At 38.4% G+C, this 22,482-nt stretch overlaps 1 protein-coding gene across 1 annotated transcript in view; it reads right to left on the minus strand.

Moving 5' to 3' along the window:
* Positions 1 to 919: 919 nt before the first annotated feature.
* The window catches only part of MSANTD2 (Myb/SANT DNA binding domain containing 2), a 63,250-nt gene continuing 41,687 nt past the window's right edge, over positions 920 to 22,482 (minus strand). The window contains exons 4-5 of the mRNA XM_053690484.1: positions 14,327 to 14,384; positions 920 to 11,398 (exon numbers count right to left, since the gene is read on the minus strand). Of these exons, the coding sequence (XP_053546459.1) occupies positions 10,564 to 11,398; positions 14,327 to 14,384 (893 nt within the window). The 3' untranslated portion in view covers positions 920 to 10,563. The remainder of the gene's footprint in view (positions 11,399 to 14,326; positions 14,385 to 22,482) is intronic.

Here is a 22,482-nt window from a genome sequence, read left to right on the forward strand (position 1 = left end):
CCCATGAAAGATACAAAAATACCCAAAAACTTTTCTTTTGTGATTCAGACAGAGCATACAATTTTTCAAAATACTTTTCTTATCAAATTTACTTCATTGCCATTGTACTCTTTGCTGAAGAGATACCTAAGTAGGTCTCTTGTGCACTACATGGCAGGAAAAAGTGCTGCCAGATAGTGTTCCAGACACGTGTACACTCATGAGCTTATGTCCATGCTTTTTTTTAATCAAAAGATACCAGGAGAACAAAGAACATGTGATAATAGAAGTAAATTCTAAGGTTGTTTAACATTTGCATTCTCTATCTGTGCCATGAAAGAACAATTTGGGGTTTTGTGTCCTTTTAAGCAGTTGAATCTCATAAAAATGTGAAATACAGATTAGAAAACAAAATGACATGCACAGAATGTAGTATGAAGGCATACTACTGCCCCCCTTCATAGATAAAATATGAGGATTCTTAACAAGATTTCTAATATAGAACACAGAAAAGAAGCAAACCCCCCCCCCAAAAATAAAAACCACTTACCGGGCTGAATTCACAAATTAAATTTACCAGCTACTGCAAGCCAGGAGGCCTACATTACAAGATGCTATGCAAGGTTAGGGCATGCCATAATGAAAGGGGTCCTTTTTTTCTCTCTCACAAATAAAATTTCTACAAGCACACACACTCTCTCACTCCAAAAAGCTAGAAGCAGAAAGGTAGCTGCCAGAAAAGGTAAAGTGTATAAGAAACAAAAGGCTTCTGGGAACTTTCATTGACATCCATGAAAGGACACAGCATTAGCACCTGAATATAGGACTTGAAATAGAGAATTAATGTGCAAGTGTGTATATATAGCCTTATGCATAGAATAAGGCAAAGAGATGCCCATGAAGCCCCTATATTTTAAACCAAGAGGTTCTGAAAATATGCTATTACAAACACATTCATTTTTATTATAAATTATATTTAATACATCAGCATGTACAGCGAAGATTAGATTATAGAGCAACCAATGACGCCAGTGGTGCAGATACCTGCAGCTTCACCTTAAGATACTGGGGATGCAGTAAAAACTCAATTGTAACATTTGTGTCCATAATTACTTGGGTTTAATATTAAAAAAATGAAAAGCATATACCCATAAAAGAAATAATAATTGCAATATACAATGCGTTCTGCTTTTGTTTGATGTTAATTTGGTAAAATCTTTATAGCAGCTACTCAAGCACTGTACTCCGGGCAATTTAACAGGACAGTACTTTAATAAAATAAAAAAAATAAAAAACACACACACAAAAAAAAAAGATAAACATTTTTTCCCTGGGGAAAAATTACTATAATAAATTCAGAACAAAACAACTTCAGCATTCTACAGTTAAAATGTCAACACTGTAATAATAGAAGTGAACTGCTATTTTGGGTATGTACATGTACCGTCCCCTGAAAAATGGGCTATACTTTTATTATTATTTCCAACAATCATTTAGGTATCTTAAAACAAATATAGACCTATAATGTTGAATTATTTCAAAAATTAAATTTGGGAAAAGGCACTAAATACCTTTCTTAGGTTACAAGTGTTAAATTTCAATAAAACAAAACAATTGTAACCAATGAATTGTTGCCAAAAGGTAAGAAAATCCCTCTCCCATAAAAACTTTTTTTTGCTTACCTGATAAATAATTTATTTCATGCTGGTGAGAGTCCACAAGCTTTTCACATGTGGAAGTACACTCTAGTTCGCTAGGAAGAGGAGGCAGAAGTGGGCACTTTCAGAAATTTGTTCAGTCTTCAGGACAGTGATAAACTGAAAAATACCTAGTTTCTTTGGTATTATGAAGAGAATGGAATAAAAACATAATTTATGCTCACCAGATCAATTCCTTTCCTTCCGGATAGGGAGTCCGCGGCTTCATTCCTTACTGTTGGGAAATACAACACCTGGCCACCAGGAGGAGGCAAAGACTTTTTTTTCATGATTCAGATGGGGCATGTCATTTTAAACAACTTTTCAATTTACTTTTATTTCCCAATTTTGCTTTGTTCTCTTGGTATTCTTAGTTGAAAGCTAAACCTAGGAGGTTCATATGCTAATTTCTTAGACGTTGAAGGCCGCCTCTAATCTAAATGCATTTTGAAAGTTTTCCACCACTAGAGGTCATTAGTTCATGTGTTTCATATAGATAACATTGAGCTCATGCTCGTGAATTTACCATGGAGACAACTCTGATTGGGTAAAATGCAAGTCTGTCAAAAGAACTGAAATAAGGGGGCAGTCTGCTGAGGCTTAGATACAAGGTAAGTACAGAGGTAAAACGTGTATAATTATAACTGATCGTTATGCAAACCTGGGGAATTGGTAATTAAGGGATTATCTATCTTTTAAAACAACAAAAATGCTGGTGTTGACTGTCCCTTTAAATATCTCTACCACTTCCTCATTACCCCAGTCATTCTGCAGAGGGAACAAGGAAAAGTAGGAGAAACATTAGGGTATAAATGGTGCCAGAAGAATAAAATAGGGGACCACCCATAAGAAAAAATGGGCGAGGGCCGTGGACTCTCCCTATCCGGAAGGAAAGGAATTGATCTCATAAGCATAAATTGTTTTCCTTCCTAACATTGGGAGAGTCCACGGCTTCATTCCTTACTGTTGGGAAAACTATACCCAAGCTCCAGAGCACACTGAATGAATAACGGGAGGGAACAAAAAGGAAGAGGCGGACCCTATTCTGAGGGCACCGCAGCCTGCAAAACTTTTCTCACGAAAGCTGCTTCAGCAGAAGCAAAAACATCAAACTTGTAAAATTTTGAAAAAGTATGTAAGGAGGACCAGGTAGCCGCCTTACAAATCTGATCCATCGAGGCCTCGTTCTTAAAGGTCCAAGAGGAAGCCACTGCTCTAGTGGAATGAGTCGTTATCCTCTCAGGAGGATGATGTCCCGTAAGCTAAGAGGATGACACACCTTAACCAAAAAGATAGGGAAGTCGAAGTAGCCTTCTGCTCCTTTTACGCTTCCCTGAAAAGACAACAGAGGAAGATTGTCTAAACTCCTTAGTAGTCTGAAGATAGAACTTCAAGGCGCGAACCACATCTAAATTGTGAAGTAAGCGTTCCTTAGATGGAGAAGGATTAGGACACAAGGAAGGAACCACTATCTCCTGATTGATGTTGCGATTTGACAACCTTAGGAAGAAAGCCTAATTTAGTATGTAAAAATGCCTTTTCTGCATTAAAAAAAAACAGATAAGGGGGCTCACATTGCGAAGCAGAGATCTCAAAAACTCTGCACAAAACCCTAAGAACAAGATTTAGGCTCCAAGGAGGAGTCCCAGATCTAAAACACAGGTCGATCTTAATCAGAGCCTTAACAAAGGACTCAACGTCTGGAAGCTCAGCCAGTCTCTTGTGCAATAAAACGCACAGGGTCGAAATATGTCCCCTCAGTGAACTAGCAGAAAGGCCCTTCTCCAGCTCATCCTGGAGAAAAGATAAGATCCTGTAAACCTTAACTCTGTGCCAGGAAAAACCACGCTCTTTACACTAGAATAAGTAGGTCCTCCACACCTTGTAGTAGATACGCCAAATAACTGGTTTACGAGCTTAAATAAGAGTATCAATGACACTCTCAGAGAAACCTCTCTTGGCTAAGACTAAGCGTTCAATCTCCACGCAGTCAGCCTCAGAGAATCTAAATTTTGATGAACAAATGGACCTTGTATCAGCAGGTCTCTACGACAAGGTAACTTCCACGGAGAAGATGAGGACATCCCCACTAGATCTGCGAACCACGTCCATAACGGCCACGATGGAGCAATTACTCATACCCGCTCCTGCTAAATGCAAGCCACCACTCGAGGAAGAAGCGGTAATGGAGGAAAAAAATATAAGTTTGAACCTCCAGGGCACTGCTAGTGCATCTATTAGATACGCTTGGGGATCCCTCGACCCGTACCTGGGTAGATTGGTATTGAGACGGGATGCCATGAGATCTATCTCCGGCGTCCCCACTTGCTGTATACCTCTGCAAACACACACCTCGGGATAGAGAGACCATTCCCCTGGATGGAAGGATTGCCTGCTGAGAAAATCCACCTCCCAGTTGTTCACACCCAGAATGTGGATTGCTGACAGTAAACAGCTGTGGGCTTCAGCACACTCCAGAATCTGAGAAACGTCCTTCATTGCTAAGGAACTCCTCGTTCCCCCCTGATGATTGATGTAAGCCACCAAGGTTATATTGTCTGATTGGAATCTGAACCCAGAAGTGGCCAAGCCTTCAAGGCCTTGAAAATTGCATTTAGTTCTAAAATATTGATCGGAAGGGGCTCCTCCTCCTGAGTCCACAACCCCTGTGGCACCCCAAACAGCTCCCTATCTGGATAGGCTTGCGTCCGTAGTCACAATCTCCCAGGATGGTCTTAAGAAGCATGTCCCTCGGGACAGATTATCTGGACAGAGCCACCAAGAGAGCGATTCTCTCGACCGGCTTTCTAATACAATCTATTGAGACAGATCTGAATGATCGCCGTTCCATTGCCTCAGCATGCACAGTTGTAAAGGACTGAGACGGAACCTGGCAAAAGGAAATAAGTCCATGCAGGACACCACGAGACCAATCACCTCCATACACTGAGCCACAGAGGGACTCAAGGTTGTCAGGAGGGCAAAATGTGCTGAAGTTAGCTTGCAATGTCTCTGGTCTGTTAGAAATATCCTCATGGTTATGCAGTATATTATAATACCCAGGAATTCCACCCTGGTACTTGGGATAAGAGAACTCTTTTCCAAGTTTATCTTCCATCCATGTGATTGAAGACTGAGATGGGACTCCGAGAATTATTCCGCAAGACGAAAGGATGGTGCTTGCACCAGAATGTCGTCCAAGTATGAGGCTACTGCAATACCCTGAGTTCTGGCAAAGGCTAGAAGAGCCCCCAGAACATTCCTAAAGATTCTTGGAGCAGTAGCTAGGCCAAACGGAAGGGCAATGAACTGGAAGTGCTGGTCTAGGAATGCAAACCTCAGGAACTGAAAGTGTTCCCTGTGGATTGAAACATGGAGGTAAGCATCCTTCAGATCTTTAGTGGTCATAAACAGGCCTTCCTGAATTAAAGGAAAGATGGACCTTATCGTCTCCATCTTGAAGGAAGAGACACTGAAATTTGTTTAAGCACTTTAGGTCCAGAATTTGGCGGAAAGTTCCCTCCTTCTTTGGGACCACGAAAGGGTTGAATAAACCCCCAAACCTCTTCCTTAGATAGGCACCGGGACAACATCTCCTAAGGATAGATCCTGAACGCACCCTAGAAAGGCATCCCTCTTTTCTGGTCTGGTAGACAGATTCAAGAGAAAGAATCTGCCCCTTGGCGTATGAGATTTGAAGCCTATCTTGTATCCTTAAGATATCACCTCCAGGACCCACATATCCTGTACGTCCTTGAACCAGGCATCTTAAAAAAAAAAAAAAAATGATCCCGGATCGGGGGCTGCCCCTTAATGCCGATTTATTTTCAACTGGCTTCTTATTCTGCTTGGATTTATTCCAGGACTGAGACGGCTTTCAAGTACTCTTGGGTTGCTCGGGTTTGGAGAAGGATTGTTGTCGTTGGGATTTGTCAGAACGAAAATTAAAAGAATGTCATCCCTTAGACTTGTTCTTATCTTGTGGTAGGAAGGCACCCTTGCCTCCAGTAACCGTAGAAATAATGGAGTCCAGGCCTGGACCAAATAAAATCTTTTCCTTGAAGGGAAAAGAAAGGAGTCTGGACTTAAAAGTCATATCCATAGACCAAGACTTCAACCAGAGCACCCGGCGGGCTAGTACAGCTAAGCCTTTGCATTTAGACTAATTATTTGCATGTTCGCATCACAGATAAAAGAATTAGCAATTCTCAGAGCTTTAATTCTGCCTTGTATATTCTCAAGACTCCACCTCAATGAGTTCTAACAAAGAGTCGCACCAGTAGGTAGCTGCTCCAACAACTGCAGGTTGAAACAAAAATCCTGTATGTTGAAACAACTTTCTCAGAAAGGTTTCCATTTTCTTATCCATCGGCTCTCTGAATGAAGAACTATCCCCAAGAGGTATAGTACTACGTTTACCAAGCGTAGAGATAGCACCATCCACCTTAGGAATGGAGCCTCTAAATGTAGACAGAACCTCTTTTTAATAACAAAAAATGCAAGTGCTCAATTTTAAATCTGAAGGACGGTTCCTCTGCAGCAGCAGGCTTAGACGCTAAGGACTCCGACCCAGAAAGCTCACCCTCTGAAGCTACAGAGGTTAACTCATCATCAGATAACTGGGACATAATAGCTAAATATTTAGATAACTCCGGGTCAGGAGAGCTATGTTTAACCTTTCTCTTGCGTTTGTTAGAGCAAAGTAAAGCACTGAGGGCTGCAGACACCGCCGTTTGTTACTGCGTGGCAAAGTCTGCAGGAAGAAGGCCCCCTCCGGATGGAGGATTAGATGTGCTACGGAGAACTGCATGTGGAGTGGATAATGTAGCAAGGGTAGTAATCTCACAGGATGCAGAGTCCTGAGAGGTAGACGGCTCAGAGGGACTAAGAGTCTAAGCAGGCTTGTGTCCCTTCTTAGACTTTATAACGGTGTTAAGGTATGTGGAACATAATTGAGTGGGCAGGAAAACCACGGCCTCCTCACAATATAAACAAGTATGATTTAGTACAGAAGGCATATGTTCTAACATGTCAGAGCCCTCCATAGCTAAGGCTATACCCACAGGAGGACACAAATAAAAATGTTTTTTTTATTATAGAAAACTGCACCTTTATACTCCCAATGGCTGGGGCACTAACCACCTCCTAGACCCAGACAGTTAACAGAGGAAACGCTCTCCTCAGGTTCAAGTCTTAGCCGGAATGGAGGAAATGAACAGACCACACCCGGTCAGATGTAGTTCAAGACAGTACTTCCCCTGTTATTACAAGTACAGCAAGTAATAGGAGCTGTGCAACATTTTCAAAAAAACGAAAGTGAAACTTAAAAGTGAAACCTGTTTGTTCCAGCCAAAAACACAGTCTATCAGCCCAGGAAAAAAAAAAAAAAAAATCACACAAAGCAGCATGTAAATAATGAATACACTGATTAATTAACCCCAACTGTTAAATAAACCCCCTTCAGAGGATATTAACCGTGGATTCTATCAAGGTATAAAGGAGCCACACTGTGACCCTGTTATAGCGTTTTATGTGTAAAAATTGAAAAAGATCTTACCTCCAGGATCCATGCTGTGGAACAGAACACAGCCTCTCAAGTGTGACAGTCTTATAGCAGTGCTCCTGATATGGACTTGAGTGAGAGAAAGCAGGCAGTGAAACTCATCAACACTGATTGCTTAAGAGCTTTTGGCAGTAGTTTGTATGGTTTCGCAGAAAAACTTTCCCTGCATCTCCAGACTCAAACTTTCATCAATACTCTCACTGAGAAGTTGGCATGACTACTTAAAACTCCAGTCCTATCTCGAAGGGCAGATACCCTTTTTCAGGACTCTCCAAATCTTCTGACACTTCTCTGCCACCACCTAACGTGACAAAGGCAAAGAATGACTGGGGTAATGAGGAAGTGGGAGGGATATTTAAGCCTTTGAGAGGGGTGTCTTTGCCGCCTCCTGGTGGCCAGGTATTGTATTTCCCAACAGTGAGGAATGAAGCCATGGACTATCCCTATCTTAGGAAGGAAATCTCTGGTTTCGCTCTAAGGCTGTAACAATTATTCCTATAGATTCCAGATCTTTAACTCACTCAAGCCAGAAAGGCCTAGGCCTTTAGGAAATAGAGACAGAAGGAATCTTCCCAGAGGAGGCTTTAAATCGATAACTTAGCCCTGAGACAACATTTTCAAGGATCCTAAATAGTCTTCCAAGTCTGCTGACAGATTCGATCTGCCCCTACCAGAAACTGGTCTGGAATGAGGGAAGAGGAAGGTTTTTGGACTGCTGAAAGGAACGAAAACATCCTGAGGGTCTATGTTTCCCCTTAAGATTTTTTTTTATCTTGTGGTATCAATGCTCCTTTGTCTCCAGTAACTGGCAAAAATTGCATCTAGTCTTACACCCGACAGGATTTTAAAGCAATTAAAGCTTCCTGTAATAGCACATGAATATGCTCAAGTCTGAAATTAAAGGATGCACCCCCCTGTCACAGAAGAGGGTCCTGGGTATATAAATATCCATCCTCAAATGTACCTTATTTTTCTGTTGGGAATTGAGAAGGGTTGATTCTAAGGTATGTCCCAGATGAGGTAAAGGCCTGGGAAGGATCACCTTCTGCATGCATTTCTATTTAATTGCTGGAGCATAACAGCCATAAACTCAGTAATAGATGAGTGGATTTAAATTTAGGAGAGAGTACAGTAGAAAATCTTGGGGTATAGTCTTAAAAGACGCCTGAAAACGCTGACTGAAGGACAGCACTGCAAATCTCTGTATATGATTAGACAAAAAAAAAACAAAAAAACATGTATGCAGTTTCAGGGCCTGGGGGTGCCGCTGCACAAGCATTTTCTGTTGCAATAATAACCTTATCCATTCAGCATTTTATAAATGGGAGCCATAGACAAAATAGAAGGTGTATAACTGAGCACTGACAAACACCGGAATATTCTTACAAAGTAAAGAAGGGTTAGAAGGGGTTAAATGATCAGTAGAATGCCCCTCCAAAAGGATCAGCTGATGGTACAGAGACCTGAGCTGTACCAGTTACTCCAAAAAAATTAAAGTGGCTGTCTAGATAGCGTGGGACAGAATATAAGGGCACACAGAACCGATGTTAGCCCCTGAGGAGAACAATAAAGTCACCAACTATACCTCCGTGAACTACACATGCCCTATAATATATCTATTAGGAGTAATGGCAAACAAAAATTAACCACAGCAAGTAAAGAATTAAACAATAAACTCTGATATATGCAAAAGGTCTCACCACCTCCACAGAAAGCTTTTCTCGACACAGCTAAGATGGCTACCTCGGAAGAGACGAAGCAGGAAAGTGTGTTTTTAAGTTAACCCTTTGTGCACCAGTGCTATTGGTGGGCACTAAAAAAGGATTCCTAATGTCCAAAAACTGCAGAAAGAGCAACAGAGGGCACTAAACCTGGTCACGCTAAATTTAAAAAGACAGTAGCCTCAATTTTTTAAACAATAAAAGTGCCCAAAACTGCTGTAAAAGTTGTGCTCTGTGTGTATACTGTATATGTCCCCAGGCTATGTAGATAATACGTAAATGTTCACACCAATAGCCAGTGGGCTACAAAAATGCACTGTACTTACCAGTTAGTACCTTTGTCTACGGTACAGATAAACTACTTCCCATCGGAAGAAGTGCAAGCACAGTGCCAAGGATCTCCCACGCTGTAGCCACTTTAGACCAAGGGATTGGCAGATAAATCTGAATTTCACCTGAGAGGCCTGTGACATCTCTACACTGGAAGAAGATTTTCACTGTCTGGCTGAAAATCCTGTCTTCTTCTCTGCCTTTGTAGGCACTCCAAATAGACATTGGGCCTCAGATCAGTTAGAGAACCCCTGTGAAGAATGTGTAGCTCAACACTTCAGAATTCACATAATCTTGGAGGCAAAAATCTGAGGGATGCTAGGAAAGTGTGAGGAATTAAAAGCACTGGGATGTCTTCTTTTTTTGCCTCCTCTTAGTGGACTGGAATATACACCCACATGCGATGATCTTGTGGACTCTCACCATCATATGAAAGATTATGTTTTAGCTTATAAAAACTGAATGGTTTATGGCATTTCATAATTTAAAATTCAAGTTTATAAAAAAGCATGTTTAAAAAGGAAATATTTGGATTTTTGTAAACATATAAAGAACAGTTTATTTCAAACAATTTATTTAAGTTGTATCAAATTGGTATGACCTTTACACTGTAAGTATTCAATGTTACTTACCTTTTTAAAAAATGACAAAAATGTCAACTAACAAAAACACAAATAGGCCAATACTTACTTTAATGATTTAAAAAAAAAAAAAAAAAAAAGATATGGCAACACAGCTAGGAGTGCGGATACAGTACATCACAGAAACAAAATTCTTTGCAGGCAATACTGGTTGAAATAGTAAAAACACTTAATGGGTAATAAAAGTGATTATCTAAATTATATACAATATTAGCTACTTGGGTTAGGGGACATCATCTTCATTTTCATTCATTATTGAATGTCATCATTTTTTCCCTAGGTATGTTTAAACACACAGATATGTAAAAATGAAATATTGTGAAAAAAATACAGTATTTCCTTTGAAAAATGAAAGTAAGAAGCTATGTCCAATGTGGAATGTACTTACAGCAATTTATATCAGGGCTCTACAATAAAATTCTCTTTATAAAAAAACACAAAAATGACCACCCATACACATTAAGCCCCATTTGCTCAAGACAATATCTTTAAACAAAGTGGAAGCTCAAAACATTTTGGACATTTATCCAAATATGAGTCACTCCATTTCAAACAATCCATCCATAGTTCAAGAGTAAACCCTGGTATTTTTTTTTCTCTGTAGAGCCCCAAATCCTTATAAAGGATAAGATTTATTTGTTGAACTTTAAAGGGTACCCAATGGCTTTTTCCAGGCACTCAACAAGTGATCCAGCAGAAAGGAAATCTCTTTCCACCTCAACAAATTTGATGTAGATAGTTTTAGGTGACACTCCAGGTTCTACTTTACAGTTTTGAGCTAAAAATCCATTGATACTTGCCCACTCTTTGCTTTGGTTCTTGATAGTGGACTGAAAATGAAAGAACAAGCACTGCTGAAGGGTTATGCTCTCTGCAATTCCAAGGTAACAGTAGTTAATTCTGGTGGTTACTGGATCAGAATTTGAGGCCAGCCCTGTAGGACTTTCACAATTGCCATCATTAACTAAATCAACAACTCCATGGTCTGCAACAGGCTTATTACGCATATCTTCAAAACCAATGGCATAAAGACCAGGGCATTTTGGAATGCCACCAGGTAACAGGTATTGGACAATATCTCCTCCAATTGGCTTGGAGTGAGCAATAGGTATCCAGTCAATCTCCATGTGTAGCTCAAGGCATCTCGCTTCACTAATTGTTATTTCCAAAAACTTATAATAAACATTTTTCCAGTTCATTTTTTGTACTCGTGTCATAACTATTCTCCCCTCTGGTTTCTCAGGATTGAAGTACTCTCTAAGTCTCTTTCCAAGGGGAACCTGTGAACTTATTTCTGCATAATGGTACCGAATATCTTCTTTCCACCGAGTGTTGTAACCAATGCCAAATATTGCCAGTTTGTTAGACAGATGTAGTCTTGAAAAGTCTGTCCAGCTTTGAAACAGCTCCCATTTTAGCTGGACTGATTCCAAAATATGCATAATTGTTTGCAAACTGTCTCTCTTCCTGAAATATCAAGACAGTACAGTTCAATACACAAAAGTAAAATTAGATTTGACATGCAAAATGCAAATATAATAGAAATAATAATAAAATTATACACAAGACATAAAAATGCCTTGTAATTACAAGATTTTATGTTATAAATTAATATACTGATATGTCATTTTACTGAATTACTAATTTTCTTTTTGACTAGCAGAAAATTGGGAAACATGATTTTAAAGGATAAATTACTGGAAAGGAGAGCAAAATAAATAATGAAAGCATTTTGCAAAGGTGTTTTACTATGCATAATTAAATATTTTATATTACTGTCTCAAGTGTTAAATTCCCCTTTAATAGTTAATCCATGCAGACGCTCTCCTAGTATAACAAAGCACTTCCTCATAGCGGAACCCCATAAAACTGGTACATGAACAGGCTCTACCCACCAAGGATAAGCAACAGAAAAGCCTCTACAAGTTAAATGGGACAACTCTTCAATGGTTTTGGTGTGAAAAATTAAAAAATAAATTATGAAAGATGCAAATAATTAGGAGGGGGAATCCTTGGATAGCCCTTAGGCAAGAGAGTACATTTGCTCATATCAATTTCAGATGCATACAGGTACAAGGGGAAGAGAAAGCATAGTTTAACATTAAATGCAATTTCTGGTATTTTGTTTACCTAAAAAGGGCAGCCCTGTATTTTACATTCCTAATTTAAGTGGCTATTGGTGTCCATATACTGGCAATGCCTTGTCATGCCTAAAGGATTATCTATTTATTACACTTTATATTGTACTAGGTGATAAGCCTGCGCAGAGGGCAGTCTATTTTTAAAAAAAAAAAAAAAAAAAAAAAAAAAAACTACAACCCCCAAAGCTAAAATTACAAAAAATAAAAAAAATGTAAAAATTACAGAAAAAAACAAAAAAGCTATCCAAAATAAAAATAAACCTTAACTAATACTCGTATACAAATAAAAAATCCCCCCCAAAATAAAAACACCCCCTAATCTAATACTAAACTACCAATAGCCCTCAAGTTAAAACAGCTCTTTTACCTAAACAAATTACCAATTACCCCCTAACAGTAATAAAACCCCACCCACCAAACCCCCAAAATAAAAAAAAAAACAAAAAAAAAACACCACCACCTAAACTACCCATTGCCCCATAAGGGGCATTTGTATGGGCATTACCCTTAAAAGGGCATTCAGTTCTTTTACTGCCCTTAAAATCACAATCAGCTCTTTTCCAGCCCATTAAATCCCTAATCTTTTTTTTTTTTTTTTTTAAATCCTAACACTAAGCCCCAAATAGGTACTCTCCGTTCCTTCTATCTTCGCCAAATAGGTACTCGCCATCATCTTCTATCTTTATCCGGAACGAAGGTGGCACGGAGCTGTGGATCCTCAGTGGCGGCGGTCCTCGGAGGCATGGAGGCTCCTTTTCATCCGATATCAGTTGTACACTAAAGATTGAATGAAAGGAGACACAATCAATTTGGGGTACCTTGCATTCCTATAGGCTGAAATTTTGAAATCAGCCAATAGGATGAGAACTACTGAAATCTTATTGGCTATTTTGAACAGCCAATAGAATATTAGTAGCTCTAATCCTATTGGCTGATTTCAAAATTTCAGCCAATAGGAATGCAAGGTACCCCAATAAATATGGTGTACCTTGCATTCAACCTTCAGTGTGCGATGGACGATCGCACGAAGGGGAGCCTCCGCGCATCGGGGAAGCCAGCTCCACACCTCTGTTCCGGATGAAGATAGAAAATGATGGAGCCACCTGGAAGCAGACCTTCTCCGCCGGACTTCAGGAACGGTGAGTACCTATTTGGGGCTTAGTGTTAGGATTTTTTTTGTTTTATTTTTAAGATTAGGTATTTAAAGGGCTGGAAAAGAGCCGATTGCCCTCTTAAGGGCAATGGGTACTTTAGTTTTTTTTAGTGTTAGTTTTTTTTATTTGTGGTGGGGGGGGGGAGGTTAGTAATTTTTAAATGTAAAAGAGCTGCTTAATTACAAAAGGGCATTTTAAGGGCTATTGGTAGTTTAGGGGTGTTTTTATTTTCATAAGGATTAGGTTTTATATTTTTGATAATTCTAGAGTTTTTTATTTTTTGTAATTTAATGTTAGGTTTTATTTAGGTGTAACTTATTATTGGGGTTAATTTAGGGGGTGTTAGGTTAGGGGGCTTTGTAATTAAATTAGTTATTTGCCTTGTGTTTTTTTTGGCAGTTTAGGAGTTAATAGGTTAATTAGGTTTATTGCGATGTGGGGGTGAATAGATTAATTAGGTTTATTGTGATGTGGGGGTTTGTTGGTTTAGGGGTTAATAGGTTAATTAGGTTTATTGCGATATGAGGGGTTGGCGGTTAAGGGGTTAATATTGTTATTTGCTGATTAGGGGTTAATTACTTTATTATTTTGTGATATGGGGGTTGGCGGTTTAGGAGTTTGTTAATACTTGTGTGGGAGGTTAGTTTTTTTTTTTGTTATACTTCGTGTGGACGGGTAGTTTTTTTTTTTTTTTTTGTTTTGTTATATTTCCTGCTGGCGGTTACATGTTTTTTTATTTATTGCGGGCGGTTATGTGTTTTTTCGATATTTTGTACGGATGGTTGCATGTTTTTTTTTTTTTAAGGCTTCAGGTTTGCCTACGCTGCATCCAGGTAGATTCCGAAAAATGCCAGGGTGGTGAAAGAATCCACCTTCTTTTGGCTGCCTCGCGCAGCCATCATTCCTTTGAGGATGCGTGCGCAACTGGTGACAATGACGGACGTGTTACAAAAATGCGATTATAGTATAGCTTTGTTGGTAGTAAGTCTGTGGTGCATAAACATGGCACTAAGAATAACAAAATATTTCGCCCAGAAAATACTATAAAAATATCAGAACCTAGAAAATAAAATTTGTTTTAAAGAGAAAAAAAAACTTACTGTACTTCTTCTGAAGGGACACTGTTCTTCTGTGGCTTCTTTGGAATACTGATTTCATCTAAGAAAAAAAAAACACAACCCTTTAAAAACATTCTTTTAGGTATAATGCATAAGCTTATAGAAACAATAGACAGCGCTCAAACAATATATTTATTAAAACATATATAAGTATAGATTACAAGTGGCTCACTAATGTTTGCATGCAAGCGTTATTGCAAGTTTATAGTAAACACTTTCGCTTGAGTGCAATCTTATTTAACGTGCGTCAGGTTAGCGTGACTTAAGACCTTGCGTAAAGGGTTAGGGATAAAATAAAAGGTGCACCAAACAACAAATATGTTAAAACAAACAGTTAAACTCATATAAACACCATTTAATATTTTTTTATATAAATATTAATAGAACAAATGTTTTAGAAGGGTTCAAAAAGGTATATGGCCATGTATTTGACTGCAAAGGGCTACAATACAATATATATATAAAAATAATATTTAATGTGCTCTACTGTGTTTTTACTAGAAATATTTCAAATTCCAAAATTCCAATGTTCATTGCATACAGGAATATATATATATATATATATATATATATATATATATATATATATATGAAACAAAAAAAACGTGTATGTCAAAGGGTTAAAAAACCTCTCTTTCAAAACACAGAACTGCGCTCTAAATAAACCCCTTTTTTTAAAATACAATATAAATATCTGGATGATGCCAAAATCAAAACATTCAAATGATCAAATAATATTGGTTCATTGAAATATATAATAGAATAAAATATGTAGTGATAAGATTATAAATCACAATAAAAAGGATAAATTGGTTGGATCCCACGTAATAGTGCAGATCAATTGTAGGTGTCGGCTGCTGTGTCTTATTAGTCCTCCGGATCTCACGGAGTAAGGTAGAAATCTAAAAAAAATAATGAAAAAGAAAGCGCACAAAGGCACCTACATAGTGCAAATCAATTTAATTTAAACAATAATACAAGTGTGTATTAAAACAGCTCCCCCGTAGGGTATCTACTCACAGGAGTCAACCTCAAACTTGTGAGGTATGTTTTAGCATGTAGTTTGAAAGTTTCGCTCAGAACCGCTTGCTATGAAAGTGCTTAGTCAAAAAAGTCAGGACAAGTCCAACCTGAATGCCGGGTGTCACTGTCTGCAACTCGAGATCTGGACAAGTAATTCTCCCGGCCTCTTGTTCCACTCACTTCCCTTTTGGTAGGAGTTTTTTTGGAGCACAATCTTTCTTTGGCAAAATGGTCCGTGCAGATACAAACACAGCTGATCGCTGTTCCACAAAGACAGACGCAAGGTGGGCGTGGCCTTACGCGTTTCACGGTTGTGTCACCGCTTCGTCAGAGGAATATGATATATATATATATACACACACACACATATATACATACATATACACACACACACAGGATGAAGGAAGGCACTGGTCTTTTCATCAATTTCATCAATATTGACAATATGAGTCCATTTGATCCGCTCTGGCTTATTTCATATACTATTCTGCATCCAATAATCTCACATACAATTGTCTCATATTTATGAGTTTGACATTATTAGTCTACACTCGTGAGGTATCCACAGACGTTGTGGAGTCTTGGGCCTCCTATTTACATTTTTCAGTAGCTTAAAGCGTCACTATGGCAACCTAGTATTTTGTCTAGTAAGTCGGCCGATGACGTCATCACACGGAGCCGGGTGTGTGCGTCTCAGATTTTCTGATTGCTGCCACGAACTTGATGTTTGTGCAGGTACATGGATATATGATCTAATTATTACTATGTGGGATGTCCGGGATCTGATGTATACTTTGATCGATAGTGGTATTTAGTTGGCAATGTGCTATGTTATATTAAGTTTAGTATCCCCTCTGTCATTGATTGGGCCTCAGACCGTGCACATAAGCAGCATCATCCAAACCTGCTATAAGTAATTATGAATGTTTTTTCAACTCTGGCTATTTTCACTTGATAAAGATGTTTTACGATTAGGTAATTAACAAAGTTCCCATATCGATCTTGCCCAGGGGCTGCCAGTGTGTATATATACACTATTGACTGCACAATATACTAATGTCACTATTACACCATACACATAGATTTAGTACATGCGTTAGGGGACACACAGGTATTTACTACACAGATGGGTGATAGTTTAGAGAGTATGCTGAATTTGTGCTCTTTTTACACTCTTCTCACACTTTCACTATATTTTAGTATGATAGACATATTATACCCGACATGTTATATTCACTACATGTTTCTTTTAAGTGTGGTTAAAATATACTGTCTGCAAGATGAGCAGCTGTTAACACTTGATTATATATGCTGTTCACAGGGATTACTATGTTGTTGAGAATCACTATAGCAACCATTTTTGGCGCAATTTTCACTGGGAGGGGACTTGTTTGACTTTATATTTTCAGTCACTTTTGGTTTGAATTTGTCTGAGGAAGGGGAGTGTGTCCCTGAAACGTCACGCTCAATAAAGAATTGATGAAAAGACCAGTGAGTGCCTTCCTTCATCCTGTATATTTACCTGCTGGCACCCTGGCACTAAGGATTTTGAAAGTGAGAGTGCTCTCAATTAGTGTACTCTTCTTGGGTTTTAAACCGAACAGGAGTACACTAAAATCAGACATGTATTATATATTTATTAAATATTGAAAATATTAAAAGTAAATTTTTATTATAGATGTACTAAAATATTCAGTATTTTTACAGTATCTATAATGATTAATTTTTCATTAATGTTTTCATATTTTATATGCAATATATTTACACAATGCGCCTTAAGATAACTAAATTCTTCATGTGTGCTAACCCACCACCGAGTTAGACCTAAAGCGCACAATTCGAAGTGCATAAGGCATATTTTATATTCCAATATTCTTCACATAACATTTTTTTATTATTAAATACATCCATCTCTCTTTCTGATAATGTTAATGTAAAATATATATCTATAGAGGAATAGATATATAGGCATACATATTTAATAATACAAATATTATTTTCCTGGTGTGAAGAACATTGGAATGTGAATTATTAATAACTCCTGTCGTGTTAGTGTGCGAGTGATAAGTGTTAAAGTGATGGTTCAGTTGTAACGAAGATGCGCAATAACTTACTTTTTTAATATAGATATGAAATTCAAGCACCCTCACTCCGCCACCCACTCCAAAACTAATTTTTTCTGTGAGCTATTTGAATTGTTCTCCAATCAGCACTCTAGCTACAACAAAGGGGATTTAAGGGGAGATCGCTGATTGGAGAACAGTTCAAACCTTTAGCTTACAGAAAAACTAACTTTTGAACTGAGTGGCGGAGCACGGGGGATTTGAATTTCATATCAATAGTAAAGAGATGGTTTATCCAAGCATATAACAAATACTAGGATTTACCATCACAAAAAATAAACGTTTGTTTCTCTCATAGTTTCGTAAAAAATACAAATGTTAAACTCACTATCTGTAAAGAAAGAAGATTGCTAACACAGCGCTTTGTCCAATGTGGTGACGTTTTCGCCTCTAGACCAATAGGAGTGATAGGATGTCTGCTGACACGCACGGCTATTGGTCTAGAGGTGCCAACATCATCTCATTGAAGAAAGCTCTGTACCATGGGCTGACTGAGGCATTGAGTTAGCAATCTTCTTTCCTAACAGATATGGTGAGTTTAACATTGCTTTTTAAGAAACAATGAAACCAACGTTTATTTTTAATGATTGTTATTCCTAGCGTTTGGTATACACTTGGGTTTACCATCACTTTAAAAAGTTATAGCACATTTTCATTACAACTGATGAACTAAACTATCTAAAATATCACTAACATTCCAGATCTATTTTTATAAAGGAGAGCATTTACCATTACTTAACTTTTTTCTTCTGCGCGCTCCATTTGAAATATATGGGAAGAATAAGTTAAAACGGTCGCAATACCCAATTTCCAAAAAGTTAGCGAGCGTCAGGTTTTCTCTCACAAAAGTTTTACTTTAAACTTGCAATATGCACACTAATTCTTCCGACGGTATTATTGCTTGAGCGAAAACGCTACATAGTACGCCACTTTTAACCTTTTAACGCCGTTATGCCGTTCTATTCCGTCATAATTACACTGGGCTTTAAAGCCGTTATGACGGAATAGAACGTCATATCAAACGGCTGTCCTGAAGCCTTCTGCGCTTCAAGGACTTGATCGCGGTCTGGAGGGCGTTCCTAGGGTTGTAGGGACGCCCCCCAGATGCGATCCAATAATTGAAATCTCGCGATCGTATGCACGATCGCGTAGTTTCAATTTGTCTACATCGGAACAGGTGTTCCGATGTAGACACTTTAACCCTGTCACGAAAGGGTTAATCTACCCATAGTATGTAAAAACAAATACATAGAAACAACGATACTTGCATAACATTGAAGATCCACAAACGTAGCTCTTGAGTCTGGCCAGACTATGTGACAAACAAAAAAAGCCTATTTAAGATGGTAGACTCGCTACATTTCTATGTACTATGACATTGCAACACTGTTTTTATATACTATATGTTGAATAAATATATTTATTTTTATTGAACAATATTGTTTGAGCGCTGTCTATTGTTTCTATTGCTTTTTACTCCTATTTTTTTTCTTCTTAGAAGACTAGCAGCTTTAACAACTATATATTGTTCTTTATCTCTATCTTGTGTAATCCTTGCTACTTTATTTTAGTATTTTTTGTTTTTAATACATAAGCTAAAATATTTTCCCAACAAATTTAGGGGGAATATAAACTATTCATTTACCACATGACTGCCTGAAAATTCCTCATACAACAGGTTAAACAACATCACATGACACAGGAAAGAAGATGGTGCCTACAGCTCCACCACTGCAACCTGTATCATAATAAAGTGGGTGAGCTCTAGGAAACTCTTAAATGCCCAAGTATAATATATCTAGAGCTCAACCACTGCAACACGTAGCATGGAGTGGGTGAGCTCTGAGAAACAATTAAATGCAACACTGTTGTATCAATCTGAAAGTTAAATTATACTTGTGCATTTAGCAAAAACCAATATCCTCATCAACACTTTGGCAATTAACACGATCATAATATCTTAAAATGCAACTTTTTTTTTGTTAAAATATGTTATATAAGCCTTTTGCATACATGTACAAACATGAAGAACATGACACAATTAACTCAGCAATATACGTGAGGCATAATAAATTACTTCAGGGTCCCTGGTGGTCTGTATGGGTTAGAAAAGCCCCTAATAACTGCCATACTCAGGAACGAAACTACCAGTGGTGCAGAGGTCGAGATTGCGACCAGGCCCAACAGCTCCAACCCTCAAGGGGGCCCCAGCTTCGTTAACAACTAACTTTTTTAACCCCAAAAAACTTGTTTGATTTAAAACTGAAAAAAAATTCTGAAAACAGAACGTTGTCGCGAGTTACCATGGCAACGCTCGGAAACAAGGAGGCAGGAGCTGCCTGCGTGAATGCAGCCAGTAACGCAGGGACTGTCTGAAGTGCAAAGGAAGTCAGGAAGAGGCAAGTCAGTGCATTGCGATTGCATCCTGGAACCCTAACCACGGCACCATTGACTTGGTCTTTGCGACCCCATAGCTCCGCAGCACAGCTGATATTACGCAAGCTATTTTTCAGGTATTCCCTTAAAATGGGGACAATGAACAAACAGCTGAGAGAGAAAGGACAGTGGCATCTGAAATCAGCATGACAGCATCACTTAAATATTACTGTGATATTACAGTCTATATATTACCCATAACACAATCTATTATTTCTGAGCCTGTGATCAAATGTATTAAGCATTTTTTCTTCTTCAAAAGTCACAACAATCTACCACTAAACTTACACTCATAATAAGGAGTTTAACCCTTTGAGTGCTAATGACGGTTCTGAGCTGTCACAAAGTTTCTCACTCTGGTGCTAATGACGGCTCAGAGCATTCATGAGCACTCTCCCACCTTGAGGGAGATCTAGGGGCTGCTAACCGCTCCTACCCCGGTGATCAAAAATAAAAAGAACCGTAGAAAATATTAGCACCCAGGTGGGAAAGTGCTTAGCACTCAAAGGGTTAATATATCAGGTCTCTATACGTCTATACTGATCTGATGGGGGGGGGGAAATGCAGGCCATGTCTAAACAAAAGACCTGAAAGATTTAGAAATGCAATGCACACTGTCTATTGCAGACAATCACAAGTAAATATTCTCTAGATACGATGCTAGCTCACTCAGTCTTCTCTCTGGTGCTGACAGATGCTCTACAAATTGCATAAACCAGTTATGTTCTCAATTTAATCACCAACTGCTGATTTTGAGACTGGGTCTGAATGCACATTTTTAGTTATTCCTCAATTTTTCACATTTGGATTAATTTGATCAATCATACAACATTGCTCAAATCTCCTGTCCTAGTATCCAAAGAATAAAATAAATTATTCACATCAATTGCTATGTACAGGTATACCCCACTTTACAGCGCTTCGCTAATACAGCGCTTTGTGGAGCTGAAGTTCAACCTCCAAGGATTTTAAAACAGTGCTGTAATCTTCGTGAGATTGCAAGAAAAGTGACTGCCACCATTTTATTATACTTAGTTCACTCTGTTTACAGCATTACAGTGCAATCTGTGTCTCAGTGCTATACTCTGGCAAATTGTACTACAGTGATTGTCACTATTTTACAGGTACAGGATTTATTGAATACTGTGCTGTGCGAGTGTTAAACTAAACTTAGCACTATTGTACACCTAATATAAGTTAGTTAAAACATGTTTTTAGTTTTTAAACACACTGGCAAGTGAAAAGAAAGCTAAAACTGCCTTGTTTCACTTTAAGGCGGTTTTCACTTTACAGCGGGGCTCCGGTCCCTAACTATATATATATATATATATATATATATATATATATATATATATATATATATATATATATATATATATATATATACACCCTGGCAGAATTTATGATTACTTGGACATTTTTCAGAGAATATGAATGATAACACAAAACATTTTCTTCACTCATGGTTAGTGTTTGGCTGAAGCCATTTATTATAAATCAACTGTGTTTGCTCTTTTTAAATCATAAAGACAACAGAAACTACGCAAATGACCCTGATCAAAAATGTTTACATACCCCAATTCTTAATACTGTGTATTGCCCCCTTTAACATCAATGACAGCTTGAAGTCTTTTGTGGTATTTGTGGATGAGGCTCTTTATCTTCTCAGATGGTAAAGCTGCCCATTCTTCCTGGCAAAAAGCCTCCAGTTCCTGTAAATTCTTGAGCTGTCTTGCATAAACTGCACGTTTGAGATCTCCCCAGAGTGGCTCAATGATATTGAGGTCAGGAGACTGAGATGGCCACTCCAGAATCTTCACTTTATTCTGCTGTAGCCAATGACAGGTCGACTTGGCCTTGTGTTTAGGATCATTGTCATGTTGGAATGTTCAAGTACGTCCCATGCGCAGCTCCCGGGCTGATGAATGCAAATTTTCCTTTAGTATTTTTTGATAACATACTGCCTTCATCTTGCCATAAATTCTGACCAAATTTCCTGTGCCTTTGTAGCTCACACATCGCCAAAACATCAGCGATCCACCCCCGTGTTTCACAGTAGGAATGGTGTACCTTTCATCATAGTCCTTGTTGACTCCTTTCCAAATGTAGCGTTTATGGTTGTGCCCAAAAAGCTAAATTTTGGTCTCATCTCTCCAAATGACTGTGCCAGTAGGTTTGAGGCTCGTCTCTGTGCTGTTTGGCGTATTGTAAGCGGGATCCTTTGTGGCATTTGCATAGTAATGGCTTTCTTCTGGCGACTCGACCATACAGCACATCTTTCTTCAAGTGCCTCCTTATTGAGCATCTTGAAATAGCCACACCACATGTTTTCAGAGAGTACTGTATTTCACCTGAAGTTATTTGCATCCTGAACAATTTTCCTGGCAGTTGTGGCTGAAATTTTTGTTGGTCTATCTGACCGTGGTTTGGTTTCAACAGAACCCCTCATTTTCCACTTCTTGATTAGAGTTTGATCACTGCTGATCAGCATTCTCAATTCCTTGGATATCTTTTTATATCCCTTTCCTTTTTTATACAGTTCAACTACCTTTTCCC

The sequence above is a fragment of the Bombina bombina genome, chromosome 8, assembly GCF_027579735.1.
Source record: "Bombina bombina isolate aBomBom1 chromosome 8, aBomBom1.pri, whole genome shotgun sequence".
NCBI classification, from domain to species: Eukaryota; Metazoa; Chordata; class Amphibia; order Anura; family Bombinatoridae; genus Bombina; species Bombina bombina.